This window comes from Coenobita brevimanus, chromosome 3 (assembly GCF_032717465.1).
Source record: "Coenobita brevimanus isolate Jiangsu-jjx chromosome 3, ASM3271746v2, whole genome shotgun sequence".
Classification (NCBI taxonomy): Eukaryota; Metazoa; Arthropoda; class Malacostraca; order Decapoda; family Coenobitidae; genus Coenobita; species Coenobita brevimanus.
Genome location: NC_136956.1, coordinates 1,008,475 through 1,022,876, shown reverse-complemented (window position 1 = coordinate 1,022,876; position 14,402 = coordinate 1,008,475). Strand labels below are relative to the sequence as shown.

General features: G+C 44.5%; 1 protein-coding gene across 1 annotated transcript in view; it reads right to left on the bottom strand.

Annotated features, from left to right (window-relative positions):
- The window catches only part of LOC145393832 (metal cation symporter ZIP14-like), a 32,731-nt gene extending 18,672 nt beyond the window's left edge, over positions 1-14,059 (bottom strand). The window contains exons 1-6 of the mRNA XM_080267878.1: positions 14,022-14,059; positions 10,058-10,249; positions 8,785-8,965; positions 7,332-7,497; positions 4,157-4,326; positions 1,046-1,066 (exon numbers count right to left, since the gene is read on the bottom strand). Coding sequence (XP_080124004.1) covers positions 1,046-1,066; positions 4,157-4,326; positions 7,332-7,497; positions 8,785-8,965; positions 10,058-10,249; positions 14,022-14,059 — 768 coding nt within the window. The remainder of the gene's footprint in view (positions 1-1,045; positions 1,067-4,156; positions 4,327-7,331; positions 7,498-8,784; positions 8,966-10,057; positions 10,250-14,021) is intronic.
- Positions 14,060-14,402: the final 343 nt, after the last annotated feature.

Here is a 14,402-nt window from a genome sequence, read left to right as displayed (position 1 = left end):
ATTGCAACAATACAGTATTACAGAGGATTGTAAATACTATTCTGTAAAAGAACTGCTGATCTTTTCAATCCAATAACATATGCAATCATTTTTTCGCTTATAACATTGCTGTGATGCCCCAGTTTCTCACGCTACAATCATTTTTTTTACTTACACAATCACTACAATGCTAAATTTATCATACAATACAACCCATCGTTATACAATCGGTTTTCAAAAATGTGAAGAGAATAGAGAATGAAAGACTGACTAAGAGGATGTATGTAGGTGAGATGGAGGGAGGGAGAGGGAGAGGTAGACCAAGGATGAGGTGGAGGGATGGAGTTGAGAGGTATATGAGGAAGGGGGGGGGTGAGTTGGGGGGAGGGTAGTCAAATGGTGGGTGACAGAGCGACTTGGAGGCGTTTTGTCTGCGGCCACCCTTTGCGGGATTAGGGCGTCGGGCTATAGATAGATAGATAGATAGATAGATTCCAATCGTAAATCGAGGGCATCTTATATCCCCTACAATCAATACAATAAATCTACATAAACTATACTGACAATGCCTGTATTTTTATTGACTGAGGAAGCTCCCTAACACCTTTTCCTAATCAATTTATTCTGTCTATTACACCTTACTGTCCTATTCTGAGTTACATAAAGCCTTCCTATATAACCACAGTCTGCAGAAATAATGTCTATCTATCTATCTATCTATAGCCCGACGCCCTAATCCCGCAAAGGGTGGCCGCAGACAAAACGCCTCCAAGTCGCTCTGTCACCCGCCATTTGACTACCCTCCCCCCAACTCACCCCCCCCTCCCTCATATACCTCTCAACTCCATCCCTCCACCTCATCCTCGGTCTACCTCTCCCTCTCCCTCCCTCCACCTCACCTACATACACCCTCTTAGTCAGTCTTTCATTCTCCATTCTCTTCACATGTCCAAACCACCTCAGTGTACAAAGGATATTAACCACCCACATTCAAAACTAAATCACTAAGGAAGAGGTGTTAGGGAGCGAAGAATAAGGGTGCTATACTGATCTAATGTTTACTTACTTGTTCTGCGAGTTTGAATGCCTGTGAAAGAGTAAAATGGGAATTAGACACAAAGAATGGGAATGCTTTTGTCAGCTATTCTATGGCTATGCTAAAATTAAAAGTGGTACTGTAATAATAATAAAAATAATAATAATAATAATAATTAAAGCAATAACAATAATAATTAATACTAGCAACAACAATAATCATCATCATCATCATCATCCGGACCTCCTTTCCCACCCAAGGGCAGGGTGAGGAGTAGCAATGTCCAGACAGCCCAAATTTGCCCAATCCAATGGGCCACGCTTCCATTCACTCATCATTCAAGCCCCCGGAATCTTGGCACTATCGGATACGTCAAAAACATTCATCATGTTCTGCAGCTTCACATAAACGTATCCGGTTCAGTCAATAATAATGGTAATAATAAGAATAATAATAACAATAATAATAATAATAACAACAACAATAACCAGTAATGATAATAACAGCAGCAAGAATAATAATAATAATAATAATAATAATAATAATAATAATAATAATAATAATAATAATAATTTCATCCAGCCTCTTTTTCCCATTCACAAGTAGGACGAAGTAGGATCTAGAGAGCAAGGAGAAAAAAAACACGACTGGGGCAGAAGTAATCAACTGCATATTCAATTAAATGGGCCCACACTCACTAACTTACCCTTCAAGCCCCTGGAATCCTGACACCATCTTACAAGCATAACCATCCACATATTTCCCCTTCCTATCACCATCATCCACACAAACGCTCTTCCTATCACCATCATCCACACAAACGCTCTTCCTATCACCATCATCCGCATAAACACTCTTCCTATCACCATCATCCACACAAACACTCTTCCTATCACCATCATCCACACAAACACTCTTCCTATCACCATCATCCACACAAACACTCTTCCTATCACCATCATCCACACAAACGCTCTTCCTATCACCATCATCCCCACAAACGCTCTTCCTATCACCATCATCCCCACAAACACTCTTCCTATCACCATCATCCCCACAAACGCTCTTCCTATCACCATCATCCACACAAACACTCTTCCTATCACCATCATCCACACAAACAATCTTCCTATCACCATCATCCACACAAACACTCCTCCTATCACCATCATCCGCACAAACACTCCTCCTATCACCATCATCCACACAAACACTCCTCCTATCACCATCATCCACACAAACACTCTTCCTATCACCATCATCCACACAAACACTCTTCCTATCACCATCATCCACACAAACACTCTTCCTATCACCATCATCCACACAAACACTCCTCCTATCACCATCATCCACACAAACACTCTTCCTATCACCATCATCCACACAAACACTCTTCCTATCACCATCATCCACACAAATGCCCTTCCTATCACCATCATCCACACAAACGCTCTTCCTATCACCATCATCCACACAAATGCCCTTCCTATCACCATCATCCACACAAACACTCTTCCTATCACCATCATCCACACAAACGCTCCTCCTATCACCATCATCCACACAAACACTCTTCCTATCACCATCATCCACACAAACGCTCCTCCTATCACCTATCCGATAACAGTCCATCCGCTGATCATCAAGTTAAAGACACGAGCACTAAATTCTTCTCCTGCATTTATCTGTACAGTAATCAATCTAACAACCTCAATAACCATCAGCTTCCTTGCCTCCTAAATCTCTATACCTCACTTTCTCACACATTTATTTACCATACTCATCCACCTTCTATAACGCTGGGTGGTAACCATATCAACAACCCATACGTGTTCCCTATGTGTCAACAAGAGGGTTGGGGGAGGGTTAGTGCCCCTCCCTGCAAAACAAGTAACTCAAAGACAAATGGCCACCCCTTACAGAAGCATGGTGTCTGGCTGTAGATAGATATATAGATAGACAGAACCACCTTCTTGGTCTACCACATCTTCACCCACCTTCAAACTCACTCAAATATATCCTTTACACCACTCTGTTAAAATACATTCTTTCCTTATGACCACACCATTTCAACACTTTCATCAACTCCGGTCATCAAACTTCCTTTCTCCGCATCTTTCATATATAACATTATCAGGCCATGTGGAGAGGATGGAGATAGAGAGACTAACCAGGAGTGTATGGGAGTGAGGTGGAGTGGGGGAAAGGGAGGGGGAGACTGAGGATGAGGTGGAAGGATGGAGTGGAGAGATGCATGAGAGAGGGAGGCGTAAGTTGGGGGAAGGGCAGCAAAATGGCAGGGGATAGGGTGGCATGGAAGTGATTTGTTTGTGGCCACCCCTTACAGGATTAAGGTGTCTGACTATAGGTAGATCCCATCCACTCTCCACACTCCAAACATGTCTCTCAAGAACCCCATCTCCACACATCCCACCCTTAATTTTTCACTTCCATGATAACACAGCTCAAATAATTAAAAATCTTCCCTGTCCCAGCCTGGAATTGAACTCATGTCCTCTCAAACACACCACTTCTCTAGCTCCCATGACCCCTTCCCCCCACCATGGAACTTAATACTATTCTAGGCCAGCCTTGTGTAACTTTTCTACCCTGTTCCTGGGCTGGGGGTGAGTTTCCAATGAAATGAAAATTTGTTGCCTGTGTTTACCAAATTGTTGTGCCATGTATTTAACCCCTACAAGCCGGGGGTTTCCGATGTTGCACGCTCCTCCCTATGGGGGATACCCGTGACGGAAAAAAATACCCTTAATTCAAATCCTAGTATCTGCCAAACTATAAAAACTAAAGAAAAAATTAAAGATACATAAGAATCACCAACTCTTCCTCTTTCAAATGATAGCATCCCCACGTGTGTAGGTGGTCGTGTTGATGAGTAAGGATAAGTTAAAGTTCAAAGGGTGGTGGGAAGATGCATGCGGCTATACACGTCAACTGGCGTTGCTCCGCGTCCAAAATCGCGACATCTATACATGTCAGCCGGCGGTTAGGGGTTAATTCATGAAAAATCGCTCCAACAAATGACACATGAGTACCCCATCAGCCTGGAATCAGTTGGCCAACAAATGATGCATCAGTGCGTCATCAGCCCAGAATAGTGTTAACGTGGAAGAGACATACCTGTGGGATGAGGTGGAAGAGTGACGATGCTGCCAGTGAGCCTACAGCCAGACCGATGAGCAACGTCAGGATGCGCTGGTAGAGACGGTGCGCCATGAGGGGTAGAACTGACACCCCCACCAGTGAACACCCTGAGATCACCGTCACAAACACAATCCCGTACCCCCACACTGAAACACAGGATGAATCAGATAAACACTGCGTAACTGACAAGGAAAACACGTGATAAACAGTCCCTCAGCACAATCCTCTAACCCCACACTGAAACACAGGGAGAGTTCGAAGAAGAATAAGGGAGGGAGAGAGGAAGGAAAGAGGGGAAAGAGAAGGGGATGGAAAGAGGGGAAGGGGGAGGAGATGGAAAGAAGGAAGGGAGAGTGGGAGGGAAAGAGGGAAAGGAGAAGGGGATGGAAGGAAGGGAGGAAGAAGGGGGACAGAAATAATGGAGGGAGAGGGGAAGGAAAGGGGGATGAAAAGAAAGGAGGGAGAGAGGGAAATACAGGAGGGAGAAGGAAATGATAATAGGGTAGGAAGTAGAGGATGAAAATAGGGAAGGAAAAGGTGGATAGAAGGGAAGGAGAGGAGCACGAATATAAAAGAAAGATGAGGAATGGAAATAAGGGAGTTACAGACACACCCACCAACATAAACACAATCCCTTACCCCAACACTGAAACACACAAGAGAGCAGCTTGAAAATAAGGGAAAGGATGAGGGCGGAAATAAGGAACACGCTATATTTAACGTCAGGAAATCACAGAAATATAACTCACTGATAATGGATGTAGTATGGAAAAATAATTAAAGAATACATTAGTGAGGAAAATAGGAAATGGATGAGAGGTGTGTGAGGATGGACTGATAAAACCCATAATAGGAAAAACGGAAATGGATGAGAGGTGTGTGAGGATGGACTGATAAAACCCATAATAAGAATAAGGTGGTTTGGACATGTGGAGAGAATGGAGAATGAAAGACTGACTAAGAGGGTGTATGTAGGTGAGGTGGAGGGAGGAAGAGGGAGGGGTAGACCGAGGATGAGGTGGAGGGATGGAGTTGAGAGGTATATGAGGGAGGGGGGGGTGAGTTGGGGGGAGGGTAGTCAAATGGTGGGTGACAGAGTGACTTGGAGGCGTTTTGTTTGCGGCCACCCTTTGCGGGATTAGGGCGTTGGGCTATAGATAGATAGATAGATAGATAGAAGCACACACCCACCAACATACAATCAGAAATCATTACCACCAACACAATCCCATCCTCATAAACTGAAACATAAGCTCCCTAACACCATTTCTTAAGCTATTTATATTCTTAATTACACCTTGCCGTCCTCTTCTGTGTTACTTAAGTCATTCCAACATCACCATATCCTGCATAAATAAATGACAACATCACCGTACCCTGCATAAATAAAGTATAAAATGATATTAATGAGCCGTGTTTAAAATTAATCACTAAGGAAGAGGTGTTAGGGAGCTTCCTTGACTCCTGAGACTACAAGCTATGGAGTGGATGGATGAGAATGTGATAATTTTTTTAAGGCTTCCTCCACTGCCAGGACCTAACATGCCAAAAGTCATCTCATATCGGCAGTCCTGTTTTAAATAAAGCATGTGTTCTTAAATTTAAACTTCCCATAAATGCTATGAGAAAGGGGGGAGTATGCTGGGGGAAGGCCATCGAAAAGGCAGGGGACTGGGCGACATGGAGGTGATTTGTCTGTGGCCACCCCCATGGGATTAGGGCGTTTGGCTATAGATAGATAGATAGACAAATGGTGTTTATATGAACCAAGTGGACTGCAGGCTGAAGTTATCTTTCTCCTGTCATCCACCATCCTCCTTTCAGACAAGAGGGAGGAATATGAGGAATTTATTTATTTATTTATTTTTTTATATAACCAGGCAGATCCAACACCAGGCAGATCCACTACCAGGCAGATCCACTACTAGGCAGATCCACTACCAGGCAGATCTGATACAAGGCAGATCCAATACCAGGCAGATCCAACACCAGGCAGATCCACTACCAGGCAGATCCACTACCAGGCAGATCCACTACCAGGCAGATCTGATACAAGGCAGATCCAATACCAGGCAGATCCAACACCAGGCAGATCCACTACCAGGCAGATCCACTACCAGGCAGATCCACTACCAGGCAGATCCACTACCAGGCAGATCCACTACCAGGCAGATCTGATACAAGGCAGATCCAATACCAGGCAGATCCAATACCAGGCAGATCCACTACCAGGCAGATCCACTACCAGGCAGATCCACTACCAGGCAGATCTGATACAAGGCAGATCCAATACCAGGCAGATCCAACACCAGGCAGATCCAACACCAGGCAGATCCAATGCCAGGCAGATCCACTACCAGGCAGATCCACTACTAGGCAGATCCACTACTAGGCAGATCCACTACCAGGCAGATCCACTACTAGGCAGATCCAACACCAGGCAGATCCAATGCCAGGCAGATCCAACGCCAGGCAGATCCACTACCAGGCAGATCCAACGCCAGGCAGATCCATTACCAGGCAGATCCAATGCCAGGCAGATCCAACACCAGGCAGATCCAACGCCAAACAGATCCAATGCCAGGCAGATCCACTACCAGGCAGATCCAATACCAGGCAGATCCAACACCAGGCAGACCCAATACCAGGCAGATCCACTACCAGGCAGATCCACTACCAGGCAGATCCAATACCAGGCAGATCCACTACCAGGCATATCCAATACCAGGCAGATCCAATACCAGGCAGATCCAATACCAGGCAGATCCGATACCAGGCAGATCCACTACCAGGCAGATCCGATACCAGGCAGATCCAATACCATAAACCGGAATATACAGCCTTTGAAGAATCACCGCAAATGGCAAAGGGAACTGAATAGGCAATCTTATTTCTCTACTATAAGGTGGATTTTCATGTAACAGCAAAAACAAACATATTACAGAGAGATATATATAATGAGGACTTGTTACATGGCAGTTACAGAAGACATCATTGGAAGTGTGGAAGAAGACAGTGGAGAAGCAGACTGGGGAAAAGAATAAATAAAAAATATAAAATGAGGAAGAGGAGGAATGTGAAGATGTATGGAGGAGGAAAAAGAGTATGGAGAGGGAGGGAGGGAGGGAAGGAGAGAGAGAGAATCACCCACCTTCGGATGGCTGTGGTCTGTTGTGGTGTTTGGGGCTCTGTGTGGTGTTAGGGCAGGAGTGGTCGCGGTGGGCCTGGTACAGCACTGACGGAAGCAATTCTCGCAACTCGTCAACACCCAGGGTCCCCTTCTTCCCATAGCTCCCTAACACCTCACTCTGTCCACACTGATTGGTGAAAAGGAGAAGAGAGTTACGATGAATGTTAGGATTAAGCATTTGTGAAGGGTACTGTACTGGTGTTGTGATGAGGAGGGGTAGATTGAGATGGTTTGGGAGGATGGGACTGGAGTGTATTGATATTGTGATGAGGAGGGGTAGACTGAGATGGTTTGGGAGGAAGGATGGGACTAGTGTGTATTGGTGTTGTGATGAGGAGGGGTAGATTGAGATGGTTTGGGAGGAAGGATGGGACTGGAGTGTATTGGTGTTGTGATGAGGAGGGGTAGACTGAGATGGTTTGGGAGGATGGGACTGGAGTGTATTGGTGTTGTGATGAGGAGGGGTAGACTGAGATGGTTTGGGAGGAAGGATGGGACTGGAGTGTATTGGTGTTGTGATGAGGAGGGGTAGACTGAGATGGTTTGGGAGGAAGGATGGGACTGGAGTGTATTGGTGTTGTGATGAGGAGGGGTAGACTGAGATGGTTTGGGAGGAAGGATGGGACTGGAGTGTATTGGTGTTGTGATGAGGAGGGGTAGATTGAGATGGTTTGGGAGGAAGGATGGGACTGGAGTGTATTGGTGTTGTGATGAGGAGGGGTAGACTGAGATGGTTTGGGAGGAAGGATGGGACTGGAGTGTATTGGTGCTGTGATGAGGAGGGGTAGATTGAGATGGTTTGGGAGGAAGGATGGGACTGGAGTGTATTGGTGTTGTGATGAGGAGGGGTAGACTGAGATGGTTTGGGAGGAAGGATGGGACTGGAGTGTATTGGTGTTGTGATGAGGAGGGGTAGATTGAGATGGTTTGGGAGGAAGGATGGGACTGGAGTGTATTGGTGTTGTGATGAGGAGGGGTAGACTGAGATGGTTTGGGAGGAAGGATGGGACTGGAGTGTATTGGTGTTGTGATGAGGAGGGGTAGATTGAGATGGTATGGGAGGAAGGATGGGACTGGAGTGTATTGGTGTTGTGATGAGGAGGGGTAGATTAAGATGGTTTGGGAGGAAGGATGGGACTGGAGTGTATTGGTGTTGTGATGAGGAGGGGTAGACTGAGATGGTTTGGCAGGAAGGATGGGACTGGACTTTACTGATGTTGTGATGAGAAGGGGTAGACTGAGATGGTATGGGAGGAAGGATGGGACTGTGTTGTGATGAGGAGAGGGAGACTAAGATGGTTTGGCCATGTGGAGAGGATGGGGGAAGACAACTGGGTGTGGAAGGTGAGAGGTATGAATGTCGGGAGTAGGGATGTGAGAGGCAAGCCAGAAAAAGACAGATCATTGTGGTTACCGTGGCGATGAGGCTGCATTGTGTGGGCGTGAGGGCTTTGTTGACGCTGCAATCGGTGAGTTGGGACACAGCCGGTCGTGTGTCTAGGGGCGGGCAGCGTTTAAGTCCCGTCGTGCATTCCACCAACTCACGGAAGTCCGCCTCGGTGAAATTGATCTTGTTGGCGGAAAACCCATACCACCTATAGGGCCGGAGAATAGCATCATCATTATCACCATCATCACTGTCATCATCTTCATTATCATCATCATCATCATTACCTTTGTCATCATTACTATCATCATTATCATCATCATCATCATCATCATCTTTGCCATCACTGCCATCATCATCACCATCAAAAATCATCATCACTGTCATCACCATCATCATCATCTTTGTTGTCATTACCATCATCATCACCATCAAAAATTATCATCATCATCACCACCATCATCATCATCACCATCATATCATCATCATCATCATCATCATCATCATCCATCCTTCTCTTCCCACCAAGGATGAGGGGAGGATGGTACAGTTCAGAAAGCAACAACAAACCTCGTATCAATAAAAACTAATCTAAAACGTAAGAAAATGGGCCACACACTCATTCACTCACCAATCAAGCCCCTGGAGTTCTGAATGAATCACCATCTATTCATTTATACATGTTCTTAATTCATTTTAACGACGGAATGAGGTCACACAGTGTAACCTCAGGGATAAGGGACTGAATAGGGATGCTGCCAGAGATCGAGCAGCGTGGAGAGCCGCCAATAGGTGACCAAGGTTGATGGATGGAAGAATGTTGGAGCCTTTACAAATGATCTATCTATCTATCTATTGCCAGATGCCTCAATCCCATTCAGGGTGGCCACAAACAAATCACCTCCACGTCACCCTGTCCTTTTACAAATGATACAGTGTACATAATACAATTTAAAGTCAGAAATCATTACTTTTTTTTTTTTATAAGGTATGTCTCACTTTAAAATATTCCATTTAAAGGAACACTCTGCCAATACTGAAGAGATTCAAAGAAAGAGTGACAGAAGAGAATAAAAGGGATGAGAGAGAGAGAGAGAGAGAGAGAGAGAGAGAGAGACAGAGAGAGAGACAGACAGACAGACAGACAGAGAGAGAGAGAGAGAGAGACAGACAGACAAACAGAGAGAGAGAGAGAAAGAGAGACAGACAGACAGACAGACAGACAGAGAGACAGACAGAGAGACAGACAGACAGACACACACACACACACACACACACACACACACACAAATATACTCACAAAAACTCCGTGAAGTCCGACACATTACTTGGCTGCGGCCCCCACTCAGGGTTCCAGGTGGTGGTGGTGGTGGTGGTTGTGGCAGGGGTGTTATCCTCGACAATCGACACCGCACCACCACACAGCACCACAAACACCATGGCCACCACATTCACCGCTATGCTTAACCTGCCCATTCTCAAACTCGTATATCTGTTAAAAGAGACTGGGATTAGAGAAGTAGCATCAATCTGAACGGTGCATCTGGATTTACACAGAGAGACAGACTGGGAAATGAAGAAATATGGTGTTGTGGATGTTCTAGAAATCTTAAGGAGAAATACTCTGACCTGGTTTGGCCACGCACTGATGGAGAATGAAAGACTGACAAGGAGAGAGGAGAGACGCATGTGGCTCTTTCAGGACACTTGTGTGGCTTTAGATGTCACAAACACTGTAATTATACATTCCATCAAAGTGAAGCCATCATGTAACATATTCAAGGCAACTTTAGATATTTTTATTCAACTTTTAAATCGCTATGATTTCTAAAAATGTGACACAAATGTCTTTCCCAAGCTAGACTTAAATGTTTAATGGCAGCAGAGGGAGAGAGAGAGAGAGAGAGAGAGAGAGAGACAGAGGCAGAGAGAGAGACAGAGAGACAGACAGACAGACAGACAGAGACAGAGAGAGAAGGTAGAATGGACAGGTGAGCTTTGACTCGTCCAGTTCCTGTCCATTAAGGTCCCTTATATTTTCTGCTTTGTCTTCCCACTACTGCCTGTCAGTCACTACTAGAGCTCAAAGTGTACAGTCACTGTAGCTGCTGTAGCATAACAGTGTTACATACCCCAACGGTTGCGCTAAAACTGCATAGACCTGCATCTTGAATGACCGCACAATTCGTACATAGTAAGTTATATAACATGCAGAAAATTAAGAATACAATAATGGCTGCTAAAAAGAAAAAAACAGAAGATGAAAACAGAACGTTTAATAGTGACTGGACAGACTCTTAGGCATTCACACAGAACTCCAGAGGACTTCCATGCCGTATGATTTGTAATGAAGTGCTGTCCAGTATTTTTTTTTTTTTTTTTATTCATTGCCAGACGCCATGTATCCCAGACAGGGTGGCCAAGGGCTTAGAGTTAATTGTTTTACAGGGAGGGGCACTAATCCTCCACCAACCCCACTTGACACGTAGGGAGAACATTATGCCAACAGCATCTGGTGTTCCCAGGCGGTCACTCATCCAAGTACTAACCAGACCCAACGTTGCTTAATACAAAGTGCAATCTTGAAAGACATTTTCAGAAGAAGCATAGTGTATCTGCTGAAAGGTATGCGTGTTTAGATGCCAGAAACAAAGCTGTGGGGGAAATGACGAGTAATGTAGCACCGAGACAGAATGCATTTAGGAAGCAGGTGAAATCATCCAGTAACACAAGTGCAGCCAGTTTTGTGCTTACTCGTGGAATAATAAAGAGAGGAAAACCTTTCACAAATGGAGAATATATTAAGGACTGTTTTAATAAGGCATCAGAACATTAAGGCATCAGAACATTTCTTCACTGACTTCAGAAACAAGGACGAAGTAGTGAAAAAAATAAAGGATGTGCCATTACCTGCAAAGACTGTGAGGCACAGGACAGTGAAACTGGCAAAAGACATTACTAATATGCACACAAAAGACATTCAATATTCCCCAGGTTTCTGTATTGCTTTTGATGAGTCATGTAATGTTGCTGCTATAGCGCATGCTGCCCTTCTTGGTCGGTACGTGAATTGTGAGGGCCCTCAAGAGGAACTCATTGACTTGGTACCTCTCAGTCGTCAAACTAGAGGTGACGATAACTTTACAGCTATTGTCACATGTCTGGATGTAAAAGAAATAAACACCAGCCATATTATCTTTGTTGCAACTGATGGGGCACCAAGCATGATGGGAAAAAATAAGGGTTTTATATCTCTATTAAAGAAAAGCTGGCTCATGAAGTGATATCGTTTCACTGCATTGTTCATCAAGAGGCTCTTTGTGCACAGTCTTTACCTCCTGAAATCAATGAAGTGATGCCATTAGTGGTGAAAATTGTGAATAAAATTCTGGCAAAAGATTTAAACCACAGACAGTCTTGTCAACTCTTGGACGAGGATGACTGTGTATATTCAGACCTTTTTCATAATAAAGTCTGACAGCTTTCTAGAGAACAAGTGCTTGAGCGTTTTACAGCCTGATTGGAAGAAGTGAAAACATTTTTGTGGTAGGTGGTGGCGACCATCATCCACTCACTTGATGTAGTGCTGCCTACTTCCTTAGCTTTTATCATTCTTTTTCTGTGCCTGCCCTCCTCTCTTCCAATTTCTCCCATCTTTCCTGTCACTTCTTATTCCTTTTCTTTCCTTTACAGGTGGCTTTACATCGAGTGACAAGCCAAATGGTTTCCTGTAAGCCAAGAAACCATTTACAACGCTGGATGGTAACCATATAACCAAACCATACGTGCTCCCTACGTGTCAACAAGTGGGTTGGTGGAGGGTTAGTGCCCCTCCCTGTAAAACAAATAACTCAGTGTCAAATGACCACCCTTTGCGGGACTGTGGCGTCTGGCAATAGATAGATAGAATAGAAAACATTTTTGCTTGAGAAAGGTGATCATGTCAAGAGCTTAAGACACCTGGATGGCTGGAAAAATACTACTTCATGATGGATATCACTCCACGTTTAAACCACCTTAACCGGAAATTACGAGGACAGGGAAATACTGTACTGCTTTATTCATTTCAGAAGTGCTGTCATTTCAGAGAAAGTTGGCATTGTTTGCTAGAGATCTTGAGAAAATTAAGTTGTTAATTAAGCAACGTTGGGTCTGGTTAGTACTTGGATGGGTGACCGCCTGGGAACACCAGATGCTGTTGGCATAACGTTCTCCCTACGTGTCAAGTGGGGTTGGTGGAGGATTAGTGCCCCTCCCTGTAAAACAATTAACTCTAAGCCCTTGGCCACCCCGTTTGGGATACATGGCATCTGGCAATGAATGAATGAATGAAAATTTTCCATCACTGAAGAAATAAAGAGAAACAGCAAACTGTGAATTGGATGCTGGCAGCCTAAAGACCGCTATCCTGAACAGGAAGATGTATTTTGAAGGACATTTCCAAGAGTTCAGAAGGGAAAAGGCAATTCTGTCATTCCCCATCAAACCACTTGAGGCAGACTTCTCTGTTATAAATTTTCCAGCCTTTACTAAAGTGAACTGAGCAGAAGTGGACCCTGAAATGGCTGATTTGCAAGAGAAAGAGATAAGGGATTCAAAATTTAAAGGTCTACTCTCTGACCTTGAATCCCTAGAAAAACAACAAGTCACACTAGCAAATCAACGCAAACTGGGAGAACTACTAAATGTGGGGGGAAAAAAAAAAAAAAAAAAAAAAATGGTTTTTGAGGTGTGGAGTGCATTACCAGACACCTACAAACACACTATGAGGTTTGCCTGTGGGACCCACTTACTTGTGCAAGGAAGTTTTTTCACTGAGGTGGTTTGGCCATGTGGAGAGGATGGAGGGTGAGAGACTGATGAGAAGAGTGTATGTGAGTGAGGTGGAGGGGGGGAGAGGGAGGGGGAGGCCGAGGATGAGATGAAGGGATGGAGTGGAGCGGTATATGAGAGAGGGGGGTGTGAGTTGGGAGCAGGGAAGTGAAATGGCGGGGGACAGAGCGACATGGAAGCGATTTGTTTACAGTCAACCCTTACGGGATTAAGGCATCTGGCAATAGATAGATAGATAGATAAGTTGTGCCAAAAACTAAATAAATAAATACATAAAAATAAACTAAAAAGGATTTAATTTGGAGTAAAGGGGTTCTGAGAAAAAATAAGGAAATAAATATAAATGGACATCACATATACTGAAGGGCTTGTGTGAGGAAATACTATTACTAAAAATGTCTCCTTATGCACTGGCACATCTTCACCCTCACTGCCTCTGCTGCAGGAAGATCACCAACATGACTCTCATCGTGAATCATTTCGTCATATTGTTTATAAAGGCTCCAACACGCTTGCATACATCAGCCTTGGTCACCTAATGGCGGCTCTCCTTGCTGCCCAATCTCTGACAGCCTCCCTATTCAGTCCCTTATCCCTGAAGTCAGTCTGCCTCTCACAACCCTACTCCCAATGTTCACACTTCAAACCCTTCCATCCTCACAACATGCCCAAATCATCTCCATCTACCTCCCCTCATCACAACACCAATACCTTTCACAACCCTACCCCCAATGTTCACACTTCAAACCCTTTCATCCTCACAACATGCCCAAATCATCTCCATCCACCTCTCCTCATCACAACACCAATAC